Raw genomic sequence first — 20,317 nt, forward strand, 5'->3', positions numbered from 1 at the left:
AAAGGGGTATTGTAGGAGTAGTAGGCGAGCTTGGAGAATTACATTCTGCAGACAACATCTGTCTTACAAATAAATCAGTCAAAGATATGCAGAGAAACAGAGATGTTCTCTCAAATTCTCTCGAGCAAATAGGTCTTGTTATCAATAAATCAGATGGAAGTTATGAAAATTTACCTACCAATAACTTTACTCACTTAAAAGGTGAAGCCTTGAAAACTGTTAATAAGTAGTAGTATGTCTCATGATACCAGTGTTTGCGTATTTGATATAAAGTCCAGAATAGGTAAAGCAAGTGTTGTATTTTGAAAACTCAATACAGCATGGAAGTCCAATGCGATCAGCAAAAACACCAAACTTAAGATCTTTAGAAGCAACATCCCAAGTGTCTGCCTATAGGGGCAGAATCCTAGAAAATAAATCCATCCATTGGCAATTGAAAAATTTACAGTACAGGTTCATGGATAAAATATGTAAAATGGACTGATAGGATAAGTAATTAAGAGACCTAGAATGGGCACAACTGCCTACAACAAAACAAGCAAGTATGAAAGGATGGATGGATGTGGGACATCTTTCAAGAATGTCTGATAGTAGGCTTCCTATATGAGCATTGCTGAGTGAACACCGAGAAAAAGGCAGAGGCGCTGACCTAGAGGCACACTCTCAGCTGAAGTGGCATTATTACATATGAATATAAAAGACTTGGAAAAATGAGCTTAGGATAGCGATGGTTGGTGCCATCCGACTTCTGTTTTATGCACCTGATGGTGTGGGAAGGATTATAATGATACATTATAAGAAGTTATTTCTACCAATACATTTTGTCTTCATTCAGTGACATTGCAGTCCATTGTCTATGGATTGTGACTCTATTGAGTAGAAAGTTCAGAGTTTTTATTTGCACTCAACTTGTTTTTGTGATGAAAGGAAAAACAAAGTATGCAAGTTAAAGGAGTATGTGGAGAGGGGTGGGGGAGGGGTGTTCAGAGGAGCTAAATGTAATTAAAAGCATATGTTAAAACAATATTAAGGTTGTAAAAATGAACACATCCAGGAAATGCAAAAGATAAATATCTGATGGGAATGTTAATTTGTCTGTATTGCACATATAGTCACATTTTTGTTTTCTGGCTAGGCAGTTGTGCGTGTAGTCTTTAATATATATGGTGTGCAATATAGTCAGGTTACTTTCCCTATTATTACCATTGTATGGTTGAACTGGTGAGAGGCTGCAGGGCAAGAGCCATTTGTTTTACGTTTTCTCTGTTTTCTGTGTTCATGTTGTCAGATTTAATACTGCAGTAACCCAAGTTGTACGTGTTTGTGTTTGTTGAATGAAAAAAGCTGAAATCTTACATATACTCGAGGACAAAATTGAAGTTGCTGTGGGAATCGTCTCTCTTGAATTTCTTAATTCTTATGCTTTAATATTAACATTGTGAAGTTAACACTTTTTCTGTGTGGTAGGGGTGTTACGATGAATCTTCTGGAATGTGTCCTTTCAGTTTTTATATTGTTGCCACTGTGCTAGGATTCCTGCTGTGTCCTTATCGACCAAGCACCACTTCCTCCTCCATACACTTAAAATTTACTACTTAAGCAGTCTCTCAATTCTTCTCATCAATAATACTGACATTCTCTCCATTTTGAATGTTGATCTGTCTTAGGTCTGGTCTACAGTACAAGTTTATGTTGGATTTAGCAGCGTTAAATTAAATTAACCCTGCACCCGTCCACACAACAAAACCATTTTTTTTTACATAAAGGGCTCTTAAAACCGATTTCTGTACTCCTCCCCAACAAGGAGATTAGTGCTGAAATCGATATCACCATTTCGAATTAGGGTTAGTGTGGATGCAATTCGAAGGTATGGGCCTCTGGGAGCTATCCCACAGTGCATCATTGTGACTGTTCTGGACAGCACTCTGAACTCAGATGCACTGGCCAAGTGTACAGGAAAAGCCCCAGGAACTTTTGAATCTCATTTCCTGTTTGGCCAGGCAGGCTCATCAGCACAGGTGACCATGTAGAGCTCATCAGCACAGGTGACCGTGCAGTCCCAGAATCGAAAAAGAGCTCCAGCATGGACCGAATGGGAAGTACTGGATCTGATTTCTGTATGGAGAGAGGAATCCATGCTATCAGAACTGCGTTCCAAAAGACGAAATGCCAAAACATTTCAAAAAATCTCAGAGTCCATGAGGGACAGACGACAGCAGGGACGCAACACAGTGTCGCGTGAAACTTAAGGAGCTCAGACAAGCGTACCAGAAAACCAAAGAATCAAACGGACGCTCCGGGACAGAACCCCAGACATGCCGCTTCTACGCTGAGCTGCATGCAGTTCTAGGGGGGGCCGCCACCACTACCCCACTCCTGTCTGTGGACTCCAATGATGGGGTACTCTCTGCCATGCCTGAGGATTTTGCGGATGGGGAAGATGAGGAGGAGGACGACTCTGAGGAGAGCACACAGTACACCGTTCTCCCCGACAGCCAGGATCTTTTTATCACCCTGACTGAAATACCCTCCCAACCCAACCAAGCTGGAAAAGGGACCTCTGGTGAGTGTACCTTTTAAAATATAATACATGTTATAAAAACAAGCTTTTTTTAATGATTAAGTAGCCCTGAGGACTTGGGATGCATTCTTGGCCCGTACAGCTACTGGAAAAGTCTGTTAACGTGTCTGGGGATGGAGGGGAAATCCTCCAGGGACATCTCCATGAAGTTCTCCTGGAGGTACTCTAAAAGCCTTTTCAGAAGGTTTCTGGGGAGAGCAGCCTTATTCCCTCCTCCATGGTAGGACACTTTACCACGCCATGCTAGTAGCAAGTAATCTGGTATCATTGCATGACAAAGCTTGGCAGCGTATGGTCCTGGTGTTTGCTGGCATTCAAGCAACATCCGTTCTTTATCTCTCTATGTTGTCCTCAGGAGAGTGATATTGTTCATGGTAACCTGGTTGAAATAGGGGAATTTAATTAAGGGGACATTCAGGTGCCCGTTCCTACTGGGCTGTTTGCCTGTGGTTGAAAAGAAATCCTCCCCGCAGTTGGCCATTGGTGCTGAGCTATTCGCATTTGGCTAGCAGGAATCTTCCCTGATACCAGCCACGCGGGGGGGTGAGGGGTAAAGCAATCATCCCAGAGAATTGGATTTGAGGGTGGGTTAGTTTGGTTTCTGCTGCTGCACGTTAACAGAAAAAACGCAGCACTAAATGGCCAATGCAACGTGCTTTGCTTGGTATGGGAGAGGAGGGCGCTGCTGTTATGAAGGTTGCAGAAGCCGAAAGACTATGGCTTACCCTGGCCGAATTCTGTTGCCCGGCACTGCGTGTGTGATCTCTAACACCAAAGCCGCAGGCACTCAACATAAGATGCAAAATGCGACCTTGTACCAAAATCACATGTGCTATGTAATGTGAATAGTGTTGTTCACCGTGAAAGAGTATAGCCATTGTTCTGTAAAATGTATCTTTTTAAATACTTCACTCCCTTTTTTTCCTCCAGCAGCTGCAAATGTTTCAAGCCTCCCTCCTCCGTCCCAAAGGCTATCTCGGATAAGGCGGCGAAAAAAACGTATGCGCGATTAAATGTTCTCTGAGCTCATGCAGTCGTCCGGCACTAACAGCTCAGCAGGATGTGTAGAGGGACACAATAGCGGAGTACAGGAAAGTGGCTGATGAACGTGAGGAGAGGTGGCGGCAGGAAGATCAGAGGAGGCATGATGCAACGCTAGGGCTACTGCGGGATCAAATGGACATGCTCCGGCATCTGGTGGAGGTTCATGAACAGCAGCAGGATCACAGACTGCCGCTGCAGCTCCTGTTTAACCGCCCTCCATCCTCCCCAAGTTCCATAGCCTCCTCACCCAGACGCCCAAGAACGTGGGGGAGGAGGCTCCGGGCCCCCAACCACTCCACCCCAGTGGACAGCCCAAGCAACAGAAGGCTGTCATTCAACAAGTTTTAAAGTGGCCTTTTCTTTCTCTCCTACGCTCCTCCCACACCCCAACTGGGCTACCTTGTGAGTTATCTCCCTATTTTTATAATCAATTAATAAAGAATACATGTTTTTTAAATGATAGTGACTTTATTTCCTTTGCAAGCAAGCTGTGATCGAAGTGGGGAGGGAGGGTGGCTTACAGGGAATTTAGAGGCAATCAAGGGGGCGGGTTTTCATCAAGGAGAAACAAACAGAAGTGTCACACAGTACCCTGGCCAGTCATGAAAGTGGTTTTCAAAGCTTCTCTGATGCACAGCGCTTCTAGCTGTGCTCTTCTAACTGCCCTGGTGTCTGGCTGTGTGTATTCAGCGGCCAGGTGATTTGCCTCAACCTCTCACCCCGCCATAAACGTCTCCCCCTTACTCTCACAGATATTGTGGAACGCACAGCAAGCAGTAATAACAATGGGAATATTGGTTTTGCTGAGGTCTGAGCGAGTCAGTAAACTGTGCCAGCGACCTTTTAAATGTCCAAATGCACATTTTACCACCATTCTGCACTTGCTCAGCATATAGTTGAACAGCTCCTTACTACTATCCAAGGTGCCTGTGTTCGGCTTCATGAGCCATGGCATTAAGGGGTAGGCTGGGCCCCAAGGATAACTATAGGCATTTCAACATCCCCAACAGTTATTTTTTGGTCTGGGAAGTAAATCCCTTCCTGCAGCCGTTTAAACAGTCCAGAGTTCCTGAAGATGTGAGCGTCATGGACCTTTCCCGGCCATCCCACGTTGATGTTGGTGAAACGTCGCTTGTGATCCACCAGTGCTTGCAGCACCGTTGAAAAGTACCCCTTGCGGTTTATGTACTGGCTGCCCTGGTGGTCCGGTCCCAAGATGCTATCAAAGGTAGTGCCTCTGGGAAATGTGCAGGTCATACTAGATGGCTTTGCTGCAATGGGATTCCCTAACTGTGGGAGCGCTACAGATGGAACGCATATCCCTATCTTGGGATGAAAAGACCTTTCTATTTTTCTTGTTTAGAGTTATATTGAAGCTTAAAAATCCTCAGTGCTTGAATCCTACAATTAAAAAATGCCTTTTTTCTTAAATGCCACATCTGACTTAGTGAGACAAGTGGTGAGGTATTATCTGTTTTTGGATCGACTTCTTTTCGTCCACTAAAGAGACATATTTTTGAGCTATACAGAGCTCTTCTTCAGCTCTGGAAAAGGTATTCAAAGTATCACAGCTAAATACAAGGTGGAACAGATTGTTAAGCATAAGTAAGGCTATCAGTTTGTCCTGGAGGTCACCAATTTTGTGATTTTTTTTTTTTTTTTTGGTGACCTCTGTGACTTCAGGGCTCGGACTGCCAGCCCTGGTGGGCGGGGCTCAGGCGGCCGTGAATTCTTGTTTGTTGCCTGCGACCTGCCTATGACTTTTACTAAAAACAACCGTGACAAAATCTTAAAAACTTTCTGCGAGAGAAGTGTCATTTTCAAAGGGTCTGTCTTTAGTTTCCACAGCAGAAATTTTGAAGCAGCAGTTACACTGAAAGCTGCAAGCAGCTGAGATGCTATTATTTTAAATGTTGATTATTTTCATTTGGGTTAATCATTCCATAATGTTTCCTTTTGAGTAGGGTGGCTTAAAGAAGTGGCACTTGCTGTGCTTTAGGATAGTAAGGCACTTGAATGTATTGCCCCCTCTCTCTCTTGGTCTCCTTCTCTAGAAAATTGTGAGTATTGAACACACTACTTTCTTATCGTCTCTCGGGCAACGTGACCCCTCCCCTTTTTTTTTTCCTGTCAGTTTATTAGATAAATTGAAAGTTTAGAATGGATGTAGTTACAGTCACCCAAAGTGCCTTGGCTGTGTCTGTCACTCTTAAAGAAAACCAGATGGCCAATTATAACTACTGGAAAGCTGGCTGAGGGGAGCTTTTTCCCAAATTAAAAATAAAGCACAAACAATATATACAAATATTGTAAATATACACCATGAATTTCAGAAAGATCATTCTTTTCTTATTATGTCCTCTTCTTTGGGTGAAGAGGACCTCACACATAATGAAGCTGTGTTTTAGGGCCTAATCCTGAGAACCTGCAAGTGGCACTGACATTGCATCCTGTCCTTTCATTTCCTTCTATGGCAGTTACAGGTGCTCAGTATTTTAGGATTTGATCATAAAAGCAGACATGGAATAATGTAGTTTTGTAACCCCTGTAATAAAGATAAAACGAATGCCTGACTTAATATTATAAGGTCAGTAAATTGTTTTATCTAGTCTACGATATTTATAATTAATTAGTATTCAAAGAAAAGTATGTGACGAAACGGTAGGAAAACAGAGATGTAATACTATATTTCAGATTTGATAACTTTCCGACATTTTCAAATGTAAAACATGGATATGCATTAAATGTATGTGATTGCAGCAGAACAAATGACTTTCTAAGTACTCCCATTGCAAATTTTTATATTATGTCCTCAGTATAGAATGCAAACTGGAGTTTTTTCCAAATTAAATGCAAATAAGGTGAGTCAGAATTCTCACATTAGTGGCGCTTTGATGGTACATGGATGGAAGACTTTGTGAGAACTGTACCATATTTTGTGCATCCAACATCTTCCACAAATAGCTTTCTCATCTCTAGCATATCGATACCTTGCCTTTTTAATCTGTGTTCATTATATTGGATAGTCAGAACCAATACTTAGTACAGCAAACCTTCCAGATACAAAAAGCTTTGGAGCAAAACAGTGTTTCAGATGGTAAGAGAGACTCCGATTAAAAAAAAAAAAATACAGTGAATATGTAATAATGACATTGTGAAGTTCCATGTTTTTTGTGTCACAGTGTTTCTGGATCAGATGTTCAGAGTTTACAGGGAGAAGGTATTTCCTAAACTGTCAGCTCTACAAACTCAATCTGACATTTGAGAATCCTATAGACACACACACATTGTACACAGTACTTACAGGAAAAAAGCTTAGAGTATAAAGTCACCATGGGCAAAAAGAAAGAATTGAACTCTGTCCTTAAAACTGACTAATACCTTACCTTTTACAAAACATGTCTATGAGAAAAATAAACCCACAGCTTGAATACCTGCAATAAGTAGGGTATGGAACTTACAATAAAACAGGTAGTCTTTTGTCAAAGCAGAGAATTATAAGACCGGTTGAACTACGGTAAACAAAAGAGTGAAAAGGGCTATACTGAGAAAAATGAAACCCTTTAGAAGAAAAAGATCATGAGTTGAGTGCCTTCCTAGTCTGTCAATTGATTGGACTCTGATTGAATTCGGAGTGTATTGAAGTAAGTAGGAACTTCAGTAACGTACCAAGAGGAAAAAAAAATCAAATAGTGTGTTTTTGCTCTTTGGAAGAAGCAGTTTAATTAGCAAGAAGATTATATGAAGTGTTGCAAACAAATGTCAGTGTGTAATATACAAATGCTAAGCATTACCTGATTTTAATCTGTTGATTTCATTGTAGGTATTGGGTATACAATACCACACTTAAGATTTTTCCTATGTGAGTCAACCTGGCACTATTCCATTGAGACTATTAGTGTCTGGTTGCTCCTGGCAATTGATGATGGCCTAAGAAGGGTATTGATGTGTGCATGATTCTTTGGCAAGCAGAACTTTCCCGATCTCTGCCAATCTTGACTGCTAAGTTCATTTGGCAGGAGGAGATGGAAGACTTTGTTTAGGTCTTTGGTGTCTGGGTAAACTACTGTCTCTATAATTGATCTTCCTTTATAAAAATCTTGGAGAAATTTTTTAAAGGGCATTATTTTTCTAAAATGTGTTGGAGCTATTTAATAAAATGACCTCCTTGAGCTTTTTGAGAAGTGTGCTAGTGTTCATAACAATGAAATCCTTACATGTTCTAAATTCAGAATTCTGCACTCTATATCTGTGTTTTGGAACAGCTAATTGTACTTCATTCATGTGTTATTTTTGCATCTTATTTGTTTGTATGGTACAATCTGTGGGCATGGTGCTTTACACATAAGACAGGTCCTTTCTGAGAAACTTGTTTTCTGAATTATACATGGTACAGCTAGGGATAACAGTAAACAATAGATTCATCCCTGAAATAAATGTTAAAATAGAAAGGTAAAGTAAAAATGGAAACTATCCCACTGTTGTCTGGATAAGATTAACCTTCACTGTATCAGAAAGGTCACACATACAGAACTGAAGTACAGGATGTCATAATGAATGAATTTCCCACTACTAACAGATATGTACATATTGAGGCAGTTGTGCTGTCCCTTGTTTTTCCAGCTCTCAGTCACAAATTCCTATGATAAAACCAGATACAGAAAATGTTCTGAAGTGGCTCAGTAGGATTACTCTGAGCTGCTTTTAAGGGCACACAAAAATAAAATGGCGCATGCTGTGCAACTGCATGGGAGTTGCTGTGAATCAATAAGTAGCACAGATGGTTTCTGGACAAATATCTCCTTGACATAGTGTAATAATACAAGTTACTTATTTGGGAAATGGGCCACATCACTGTTCAGAAACTATGGTAAATGATGTTATTAATGACCTATTTTTAGTATGAAAGCACCCACAGGCCACAAACTTGACTGGGCCCCATTAATCCTGGGTGCTGTGCAAACAAAGTTCCTTTCCCAAAGACCTTACAAACTAAGTTAAAGAGGCAGCACATGGGTGCAGTGAGCAGTGGGAGGGGATGGAGGAGAGAAGACAAAGGCGATGGGAAAGAGAACATGTTCATTACATAGTTCAACTATGTGCAGTGTTTGCAGATTATAGGTGTTTTGATACGTCAAACTATCTTGAGAGATTAGAGAGCTCGTTGCTGAAAGAAAGCAGGCTTTTCTTGTTTTTGGCATCATTATAGATGGAGATATTGTTATGGGAACTCAAAGCTTTGTACTTGAGGGTTTTTGATTGACATTTATACTTTGTTATATATCTAATAATCAGATTACGTCTGACTAGTTAAGCAATAGTTTCATGTTTTCTGTCCATTGAAAGAAATAGATCAAAAATTACGGCCCTTGGAAGTGATGGAAGTAAAAATAATGACTAATCTGTGGAATGAGTGCTCCTTTTACATCTTCTGAAGTTTAACGCCATGCTAATGTATTACCACTGCATTACCCATAGGTTCGCTCTTTTGAGCTCTCATGCTGATTCTGTTCCATATCTGGAAGGATATCACATCACTTTGACAGGTCTTTTCTGTTACTTTAAATCTGTGCCTTAGCATTTTGATTAAACTGAAAGAGAGTTTATTAGATGAGCCATCATTAAACCGTAAGGAAATTCATGGGGAGCTCCAGCTGGCAGCATATATAGCAAAGTAAATTGTATTCAGTACTCTGGACTATAAAATAAGTTATAAGTGTGTGCATATCTGTCTTGCATCTGTCTTGCATCTGGCTCCTATATTGGATTTTTATGGGAACCTGCCCTAACTCCACATTACATAGCTCTACATTCTAATTCTGAAATTGACTAGGTACTGATAAATACCATGTTGAGGACAACATAGCAGTAATAAAATATACTGGCTTTTTTTTTTTTTTTTTTTTTTTGACCACTGTCTAAATTCTTAGGGACAGTCATATGTTGATTACATTTGTGCCTATTATAAGAAAATGTCAACCATTTTCCTTTTCTGATTTAATACTAGCTGGATGTCAGTTGATTTTTATTGTGTAAATATTAAAGGGAATCAGGGTGGATTTGATTTAAATCACTAGTCAGGAAGACTTGATTTATTCATGGTTTTCTACATAAAAGTGCATTCTTGTTGGTTGTTATAACCTTAATACAGACTCTTCACAAATCAGAGATAAATGTTGGTTTCATTTGTAGAAGGTACACACTACACATTTTTAAACCGTGATTTATTTTGAAAACTTTTCAGATTAGTTTTACAGCTATATCAGAAAATGAATAATTGTTTGGTTATTTCATTTACCAAAGGTAATTGAAGCAGATATTTATGAAATCATTGGGAAGTGAACTATCTCCAATTCAATAGGTTAATCATTAATATTTGGAGGATTTTCTTGCCATGCTGTATTAGGAGGAGAACATCACCAGACAGACATTTAAATTGTTTTATTTTACTAAAACAACAACGTTAAGTATTCTTGATTTTTTTCTTCAACAAACATAATATTTTAACAAAAAAGCATATGCCCCTCCCTTCTCACATTTATCTCCAGACTACTTCTCCTTGTTCAGATCTATTCCATCCTCAGCAATCTTCTATTCATTGAACTTTTTGAAACTTTGCACTTTTAGATTGACTCTGTGTACACAAATTTGCAGAGGGACAATAGAGTTGCAGTCTGTTATTTCTCACTTCTATATATTATTTATTTTAAACCATTTTTGCCGTTAACAAGCATGTTACCTCTGGAGACACAAATCCACAGTTTGAGAACTGAAAAACTGAACATCTCTGATGGTATCTTCTAGACTGAGCACAGAGTCCCTTTGGATAGATAGAAAGATTAACCTAAATAATCTATACAGAAGCCTGTGGAACCCCATAAGATTGAGTCCCTAATCCATGGACTATTGGAACTCATTTACAAAACTTTTCTTAAACATTACATGAATATATTTTCATGCTATAGAATTAGAATTTTTATCCCTATTCCATGATGAGATATCTTTGAGCGATAAGGTATCTTAATTAAAACGATCTTTAGACAAGTGTTTTTCCTTCAAAAAGCATTTTATCAAAAAAATCTGATTTAAATAAAAAAAATCAGATTTTTTTTTTAAATCCTTGATTTTTGTCGACCCGGAAAGGAATAACTATCACACATGTTAGTTCTGAGTTGTCAGCTCCCTCGCAAGTGTCATAGAACCACTCGCTGGCTGACTCTAGTATGTGAGCCACCCTAGTGTGTGAGCCAAGTTCGTGTCAGCAGATTCTGCTCTTTACCAGCAGCATATTGCTGTGTGAAGGAGTGGTCACCACTGAGACATCATGGGAGCGGGGGACTTAATGAGGCCTTGTGAATGTGTGTGTCTTCTATGTGGTTTTATCCAGGGTGTGTGATACTATGTAGTCTAAGCCAGGGTAAAGCACACAAAATATGTGAGAAAGGCCCATACGTGTGTGTTATCCATATATGGCCTGATTCAGTGCACACTGAAGTCAGTGAGAGTACCTTCATTAACTTTAGTGGACGTTGGTTCAGGCCTATAGAGAAAAGTCTGTATAATAAAGGTGAATTGGTGAGAGAGGACCATTTCAATATCATGTATTCCTCTGTTAACATCCAACTCATTAGTAAGAATATAATAAAACATTTGAAAAAACTGATTATAGAGACGTGTACAGAGTTTCTACTGCATTTGTCCCATGGTCATTACAACTACACCAGTTAAAACTTGACACGATCTTGTGGTGCTCCATTTGGGTCATTTTGAAAAGCTCTAATAATGCAGAGAGTAAAAAGTCTGGGTTCTCCAGAATTGGGAGAGAGGACATAGATAATCATATTAATGTTTATCCTTTTTTGGTGTTCAGGTGAAGGCTAGAGAGCTGGTGAGGTGATTGAATGAAGGGAAAGGGTTTCTTTCTGTCTGTAAACATACATATTTTTGTGTGTGAGTGAGAGATTCTTAAAGTGCTCCTTTCAAGAAAATTCTAGGCTGAGGCTGAAATTCCATATTTACTTACATAACCCAGGCTTGATATTTTTGTGGATAGCACCTCTTCTATTTCTATGTTTTTTGTGGTGGAACTTTTTGTTGCCCAACTTCCTTTTACTTCGTTTCAGTGGGTATTGGACACCTAGCTCCCATAAGCAATTTTGGAAATCCCCCCCCCCCCCCCCCCCCCTTAGACTTGTTTTGCACTCATCTCTCTAGGAAATGTGTGTGTTCAGAATTGCAAAACAAGTCAGTCAAAACAGAAATTGCAAGATTTTTGGTACTTATTTTATAGTTTATTCACGAACATGCTTTAGAGAGGTCTCTTTATTGTCTGCTGTGGGAAAGGAAAAAGAGGGATGGGGAAAGGTGGCCCTTTGGGACTTCGGCCACTCCAAATGGCACTAGGGTGGTGTTTCTTTAGCAAGAATGAAGGTTTTTTTTTTTTTTTTTTTGTAGGCCATAGTGTTCAATACAGAGATGCAGTGAGTTAATATGAAAAAGGGCTTTTGTCTGTTTTTAACCAGGGTCATAATATTATTTAAATGTCAGCTTGTAAGTATGAACAATTGCAGCAGTCATTTCTGCATCATATGCTAAAGTTCTTCTTGGAGGCAATGCTGCTTTTCTATTCTTCATAGAATTAAGGAAGAAAAACAACAACAACACTGCTTCTCAACCAAGGAAAGAAAAGCCTGGCAAATCTGAACAGAGTGAAATACAGTTTTTGTCCCCTGAACTGTTCTTATTACAGTTGAAATTACAGGCCATAGTGTGATGTTGGACAAGCTATTCCACATGGACTCCCTATCTGCACATTTCTTTTCAAGTGCCTAAAAATCAGAAAGTGTTGCTTTGCATGGCACATTAGTTTTTAAAAAACTTGACATATACCTAAGGGGGAAAAATGAATGAATGAAAGAAGAAACTTCCTGTACATGATGCAATTGTTCAGTATTTAACGGAGCATGCTCTGCTTTAAAATGCCCTGAATACCTGTTCCTCTTGTGAGCACTTTAAATTGTCCTACTTAATTTAGACAGCATGATTTTCTCCTTTCTTGGAGCAGTGTCAGTATGAATTTCTTGGTGCAGCAAGAACAAATCAAACACACTCTAATTTTTAAATGGAGGGGAAGGAAATATTTATTATAATTTTCAGTTGGAGAAGCCATGTGATTTATAAGAGAGGAAAGATATGGGTCTTGGATGTGATGGTATCAGCCTTCTGAAAGGAAATGTGGAGTACAGTAATTCAGTGTCTTAGAGTATGTCTACGCTACCTGCTAGATCGGCAGGCAGCGATCGATCCAGTGTGGATTGATTTATCTCGTCTAGTCTAGACGCCATAAATTGACTCACGAGCATTCTGCCATCGACTCCTGTACTCCACCACCACGAGAGTCAGACAGAGTCGACAGGGGAGCGGCAGCAGTCGACTCACCGTAGTGAAGACACCGCAGTGAGTAGATCTAAGTACGTCGACTTCAGCTACGTTATTCACGTAGCTGAAGTTGCGTAACTTAGATTCCCCCCCCCACCCCAGTGTAGACCAGAGCTTAGATTGGGTGGGTGCTTTCATGTCCTTGTTAAAATATAAGAAAATTTTAACAGCTTTTTTCAGTGTATGTTGTAAGCTAATCTGTATTGAAAGTACTTGGAAAAAGGAGGCACATCATTCATACAGACGCAATAATATGATTGACATTAGGTTACTTAAGGAGAAATTTTGCAAGTTTTGAGCTATTTACTGCAAACCACTAATGCTAATGAAATGTTCAAGCTGAGATACCACACACTCAAGAGAGAAAATTCCAAAAATTAAGGTTTGCTTTGTTAGCCGTGTTTCATGGCAAATATATTTTACACCAATATTTGTCAACTTCGATGGACTGTTTTTATTAAAATTTGATAATGCTGACTTTGATTTCTCTGCACTGGAACTAATGTTCATGGTGTGTGCAACATTATCTCATGTTGAATGTCTGCTTAACATGCTCAGTGTCTGCTGCTCAGTGTCTGCTTAACATGCTCTGTTCTGTTTCATTAAGAAATACGATTTTAAGAAGTTCAGCTCTATTAACAACTTATCTTGGCCTGTGATGAAGAATACAAGATTTTCAAATTGATGAATAGAAACAAGATTCTAACTGCTAACATTTTTTTGAGTTGATGTGGTCAAGGATGATATTAAACTCCTATTTGAAAAGGCTTTTACCTTTAAACCATAACACAAGTTATAACAGTAAAAATGAGAAGTTTGTTTAGCATTAGGATTCTTGGAGACATCGAGTTAAAACACCTTGTAATTGTTAATGTACCAGAAGCTGGGAGTGGGTGACGGGATGGATCGCTTGATGATTACCTGTTCTGTTCTGATGATTACCTTTTGAGGCCACTGTCGGAAGACAGGATACTAGTCTAGATGGACCTTTAGTCTGACCCAGTGTGGCAGTTTTTATGTTCTTATTCAACCTATACTGCAGCTTCCTGGCTGAGTTCTGAAACAAAATGTTTTCCCACTTTTTGTTATAGTTCCTTTCTCCTATACTAACCAGCACCAGCTGTTAGGGCTAGCCTTATCCCTCCACCAGTGAAGGAGGAGACACATTTCTGTCAGTCAGCGAGGCTAGAAGTTTGAGCACTAAAGTGAAGGAGAAGGAGCAGCCTTGTTTGGCATCACCATGGAGACTACTGTGGTTTTTTAAAAATACATAGTACTTCTCAGGATTTGATGTTTTAATTTAGGTGGAAGGTGATGCTCATTTTAAAGGTGTGGGAAATGGAAACATAGTATTTGAGACTTACCTAAAGTTGCGCAGACTGGCATAGAACATAGGTCTTGACTCCACTTTCTGTGCTCTAATCATTAGAGCTGGTGCTTCCGCCTATATTTTCTTCCTTTTGATCTTTGTGACCTGCAGATCCTTCCTTAACACTTTGTTGCTGATTTTTCCAATGAAGGGTCTAATTTTGGATAGTTATGATTGTCCTTGGTGCCACCAACACTGTTGGAAGCATCACAGTGGGGAAGGAGGGACATGTGGCCGTTTTGGAGACATGTGCCTGGGTGGTGAAAGTGAGTGAGGGTGTTCCACTTAGATAACACATGTAGTGCCTATTGCTAAATGTGATAGTTAATTAAATTTTCAGGTCACTTTTCATCAGTTTATTTGCATTATGCTTTTAGAATTGATTTGTGCATCAGAACATATCATTTTGCTTTTTAAGCTACTGAGGAAAGGAGTCATAAATATCCATTGCTACTGTTGCTGTCCTTGAAGGGATGAGAAATTTATATTAGCCTTTAATTTGCAATAAAGAGGTCGTGCCTGTAAGGCTTGCATCAGTATTATGGTATTGAATTATCAGGATCATGTTAAAATGAGTAAGGCATTGTACGCTTTATTGCTCTAATTTGTTGAAAATTTAAAACCATGCCTATGTGCACAGTTTTCTCGTCTCCTGTGCTTTGGTTTCTGTTTAGAATGGCTAAACAAAATTTTCCAGCTTTTTTTGGTGTTTAAACACTTAACAAATACTAGGAAGATGAAGGATAAAAAACATAATTGTTTTTAGTCATAACTTTTTTGTTTTTAGTCATAACTTTTGTTTTTCTTAATCTACATTATATACAAGAAATTCAAATTCCATTTTCAGATGATTCTCACTACAGCATTTAGTAAATATTCACTATGGATGTTTGTAGGCAGAAACCCATGTCTAACTTAATTGAGAAAATCAATACAGCAAGGTATATTTTATCTGTGTTCAGTACAAGGATTTGTTTACAGGTCTGTAAAGATTCCTGTTCTTTTTTTTAAGCTAAAGATCCTGTCTCACTCTTTACTATTCATTTCAAGCTTCTGTGATATAAATGTTCTTGTTAAATATCCTTAGTGTGAAAGCAAAGGAAGCCCAAACCTATAATTTTGCTATTTTTTTTTTTACAAATTAGAAAATTCTAAGATATTAAATTGTCAAAAATAACATGAGCAATATCTATTGTCCATGAAATAGCTCTCAAATATCCTGTAAGTAGCATACAGACTTTCCAAGTTAGGTGTGCACAATTATTCTCATGCCTCTCTATGCCCAGTTTATGCAACAGATACCTGTTAGCAGTTGATCCTGCCAATTGAATGGTAGCCCATAATATAGACTGAATCCAAATACTTTGCTGTACTATCTATTCAGTTAACAGAATGTTTTTGCCAATCCATATTTTTTCAAAATGTTTGTATAAAATTTCCATTGTGTTTTGTAATAGTTGTAGGCAGGATGTGTTGATGATTCTTCCCTGGAATGAACAGAAGCATCGGGAAGAGGACTGGTGTGAAAACCCACAGTGCAAGTAAGTATAGCGTGTGTGTGTGTGTGTGTGTGTGTGTGTGTGCATTAAAAAGAACAGTCTGAGAGGTTGCCAATATAAGGTTGATGAAATTCATGACTAAAATATTTGTCTTTACTATTTATGCCTAAGTTGGTAGAAAATTAAAAGCTCATGTAACAAAAATATATTAAAAACAACAACACTATGTTAATGCAGTGTTAAACCTGACATTTTAATTACATAAAAGTAGAGAAACTATACGTTCAGGGACTCATAACAATATTAACTCTTCATCTTTGTGCACATTGATTTTTAACGGTATGTGTAACAGCCTCAGATGAGCTTCCCTTGCTGGAACCTCACCAGGCTGTTGTGTTTGGAGCCACACACTGGGCCAGTGTCTGGATAGGCTTCAGTCAATCTTTGGCTCTGGCCTCTCTAGATCACTTACTGAGTGCTGATTCTCTATCTGGTGTCCCTTTTGGAAGTGGGACCCTGTGGCCTACCTGCCTCAGGACCAGTGTTAGCTCCCATCCACGATATCTCTATCTTTAGCATGCCTTTCTCAGAGTTCCACCGTAGTGGGCACCCTGGTTTATAATTAACCCCTTCAGGGACACGTGGTAGTTGAAGAAAATAGACTTTGTAAAAGGATTTCTAAAGCAATCACTCTTCACTTTAGACAGCCCAAGAGATATACTGATCCATGCGAAATAAGGAAACCTTTACAAAATTTCGTGTGTCACTTGCCTCACTACTCTTGAGCATTCTGAGGATTTGCATTCTGATTCTGGTCTCTTCTTCCTCTCTAAAATGGCTGCTAGAGAATGTTTGTTCTATAGCTTTCAAGTCCCCTCTGTCGGGGGACCCCTGGTTGGATTCAAAACTCCTGTAAAGTGATCAGTCTCTTGTCCATCTGTATATACTTTTGTAACTTTTTGTCTGCTCTTCTCAGAATGATATTTGAACCAGTTCTTCAAGATGAAGATGAATTCTTGTATGAAGGACAACCTGAGTTATTAAAGTACGGAACTACTAAGCTTTCGATAGACCTGGTTTCTGACTGGTATTGGAATAGGGCACAGGAGATTGAAAACTATGCTATGCAGGTAAGAACAGCAGCCCAGAAATAGTAATTGTTGGCACAGATGCAAGCATTTTATTGCTTCTTGAAGCTAATTAAGCTGTGTCAAAAGTAGGCGATATCAAACCGTCTGAACTGAGTATTGGTTGTGATAGCAGACGCTGATGTAAAATGCTGGCCTATTGAGGTCGTTAGGGCACTTGCCATGGAATTAAGTATGGATTCACAGATTTTTATTTTTCATATGTACACGTATAGGGAAAGAAAACTATTTTGCTGCCAAATAATAATTTTAGATGGCCCAAATTACTCTCTCAATTTAGAGATTCAATTTAGAGTGTGTTTCCTGAATTCAAACCTGTTTAAGGTTTACTCAGGTGAGTTGTGATTCATTCATGGGGGTGGATGGGGGAATCTCATAAATTTCCTTCAGCCTATCTGTTCCTGGGCTCTAGGAAATAGCAAAACTTTTCCAGCCGTGAAGAGCATTTTCCCTTCTGCTACATATTTTATGCTCATGTTTTCTAAAGGAAGAAGTGTTGAATAGTGAGTGGCTTAAGCAGGGAACTCAGCTGTGATGTCAGGCCAGCTTGCTGTGTGAATTTGGGCGAGTCATACAACCTGTCCGTACCCTAGTTTCCCCACATCTTTAAAATGTGTAAAGCACTTTGAGATCCTTGGATGAATGGTGCCATGAGAGTGGAAGGTGTTACTATTAATGTTATGACATGCTCTTTCCCTGACTGTAGTTTTGAGAATCCTCTGTGGAATGTCACAGATAATTGCAGTTCGCTTATGGTTTAACAACATAGAAATGTTTAAAATACTCCTGTGTCTATTAATTAGTAATTTTAGGTACTTCCTTTTCCAGATCAACCTGAGCTCTTATTTCTTTATATTCCTGTGTTAATTGATCCTCCCAGTTTCATAGGTGCTTCATAAAATGCTTAATCTTTTCAGATACCCTCATTGTAGACCCTTTCTTTTAATGACTAAAATAACAGTAAAAGATAACGTTTCTAGTTGCCTACTGAATTAAAATCCTTAACTAATAAAAAGATTAATCTCCCCTTGCATTTTAAAAAAAGATATAGGGAATATTTTTGTTTTAGTGCCCAGAAATGCCTTTGGAAATCATTTACATTGGCCTCGAAAAATGTTATGGTGGTTGGTTGTATTCAATGAGGTTTTCATATGATATACAGCTCTGTGTGTTACACTGGAGCACAGTTTCATTTAACGTGTCAGTAATTTAATCGGTTTTTGGAAGTTTGTTTTTAGTCCAGTAAGTATTTGCAAAGGCGACAGATTCACAGATGATACTAGAAAAGACAGATTAGAATGAATGTTCAGAAAATATGTGGGTGTACTATTAAAAACAAAATACAATATTATTACTGTTTGATTTTTTTCTGTACTCAACTTGTTTACTTTAACCCATTTACTTGCAGTCATCTGCCTTTTAGTAACATTTCATCTGCCTGTATATCCATCACATTTTGATATCATATGTAGAGTATTTGTACTAATAAATCTCCCGTTATCTTTTAATCTCACACCCTCATTTCCAAACACCTCCTTTCAGTATTCAAAAGTTAGTTGACTGTACCTTTTTATTGGCCTTTTCACCACTCTTATCTAAGATGTTTCCTATCTGCTGTGCTTGTGAGGAATAAGCTAGTTAGCAGAGATGAGGCGCAAATATTTTGTTTCTATGTCATAATCTCTCCACTAGTTGCAAGTGCTGGGTTGTCCTCATTTTGCTTATCCATGTCAGGCAGCTGAAGTCTTGCTGCCTTGGAACTCTGTCCATTCAGCAGGAGATGGCTTCTGCAAGACGTGGGGGGAAATTATGGTAGTTTGATTTGTAGCTTGTTTGGGAATCCTGTAGTTCTTCCATTTCATTTCCCTGTCTGCTCCCCCACTCCTTCCCCTGCCCAACCTCCAAAAAACTGACCAACAATATACGTGCTGTCTCAAACAATAGCAAAGCCAGGAATTGTGAATCCTATTAAGGCAAAAAGGTGCTCCTTTATGAAGCTTCTCTCCCAGCTTCTGCAGACTGTGTAGCCTGCTCATAGCCTACTGAACAATGACTGACTGAAAGGGATTCATTCTCTCAGGCTGGATTGAGCCTCCCACTGCTATGGGGCACTGCAAGAGCACTGCTATGCTATGCAGATACTTGTCAAAGCAGACAACTGTCAGTTGCAAATGAAATCACTCCCTATTCAAGGATTTCTCTGGGGTCAGTGCAAAAGGGCAAGATCTAGGAAGAATCTGAGTGTTTCTTTGAATGTGTTTAAATGGGTTGTCATTAACTTGGGGAAACAACTGGTATTCTTTCTGCCTTGCGGGAGGAGTCACTTCAGTTTAGTGGGTATCACTTTTATGATTGATCCCTACCCCCCACCTTTTCTCAGGTGTGGATTAAAGGCTAGCCTCTCCTATCCTAACTCTTCAAAGACAGAGCAGACCCTTACTCAGATGGATCAATGGCTCCCTTTAAAAGGTTTGTGTTGGGGATGAGGTGAGGGGGAAATCTAAGGAAAAACAGAAAAGCTAAAAATCATTCCAGCTGTCATCCATCTCCTAAGTTCCTCTTTGATAAGGAGGGAAAATTGCCCGAGTTACATCTCGGGGGGGGGGGGGGGGGGAACAGAACCTGACATTTTGGAAATGTATTTTGCACTTTGATAGGAAGTGCAGGGCAGTAATCACATTTTAGGTCATTGTCAAGGTTCCTCCCCCACTCTGAACTCTAGGGTACAGATGTGGGGACCTGCATGAAAAACCTCCTAAGCTTATCTTTACCAGCTTAGGTCAAAACTTCCCCAAGGTACAAAATATTCCACCCGTTGTCCTTGGACTGGCCGCTACCACCACCAAACTAATACTGGTTACTGGGGAAGAGCTGTTTGGGCGCGTCCTTCCCCCCAAAATACTTCCCAAAACCTTGCACCCCACTTCCTGGACAAGGTTTGGTAAAAAGCCTCACCAATTTGCCTAGGTGACTACAGACCCAGACCCTTGGATTTGAGAAAAATGAAAAAGCATTCAGTTTTCTTACAAGAAGACTTTTAATAAAAATAGAAGTAAATAGAAATGAAGAAATCCCCCCTGTAAAATCAGGATGGTAGATATCTTACAGGGTAATTAGCTTCAAAAACATAGAGAGCCCCTCTAGGCAAAACCTTAAGTTACAAAAAAGATACACAGACAGAAATAGTTATTCTATTCAGCACAATTCTTTTCTCAGCCATTTAAAGAAATCCTAATCT

The 20,317-nt window shown here is 39.3% G+C and overlaps 1 protein-coding gene across 4 annotated transcripts in view; it reads left to right on the top strand.

The window, feature by feature from the left end:
* NBAS (NBAS subunit of NRZ tethering complex) overlaps window positions 1–20,317 on the top strand; it is a 406,503-nt gene that overhangs the window by 103,392 nt on the left and 282,794 nt on the right. For all 4 annotated transcript variants that reach the window (XR_012157919.2, XM_073335981.2, XM_073335983.2 and 1 more), the window contains exons 22-23: window positions 15,890–15,973; window positions 16,908–17,061. Coding sequence is in view for 3 of the 4 variants with exons in the window: in XM_073335981.2 (XP_073192082.2) it covers window positions 15,890–15,973; window positions 16,908–17,061 (238 nt within the window). In the remaining variant the exon portion in view is untranslated. The remainder of the gene's footprint in view (window positions 1–15,889; window positions 15,974–16,907; window positions 17,062–20,317) is intronic.

This window comes from Lepidochelys kempii, chromosome 3 (genome assembly GCF_965140285.1).
Source record: "Lepidochelys kempii isolate rLepKem1 chromosome 3, rLepKem1.hap1, whole genome shotgun sequence".
NCBI lineage: Eukaryota > Metazoa > Chordata > Testudines > Cheloniidae > Lepidochelys > Lepidochelys kempii.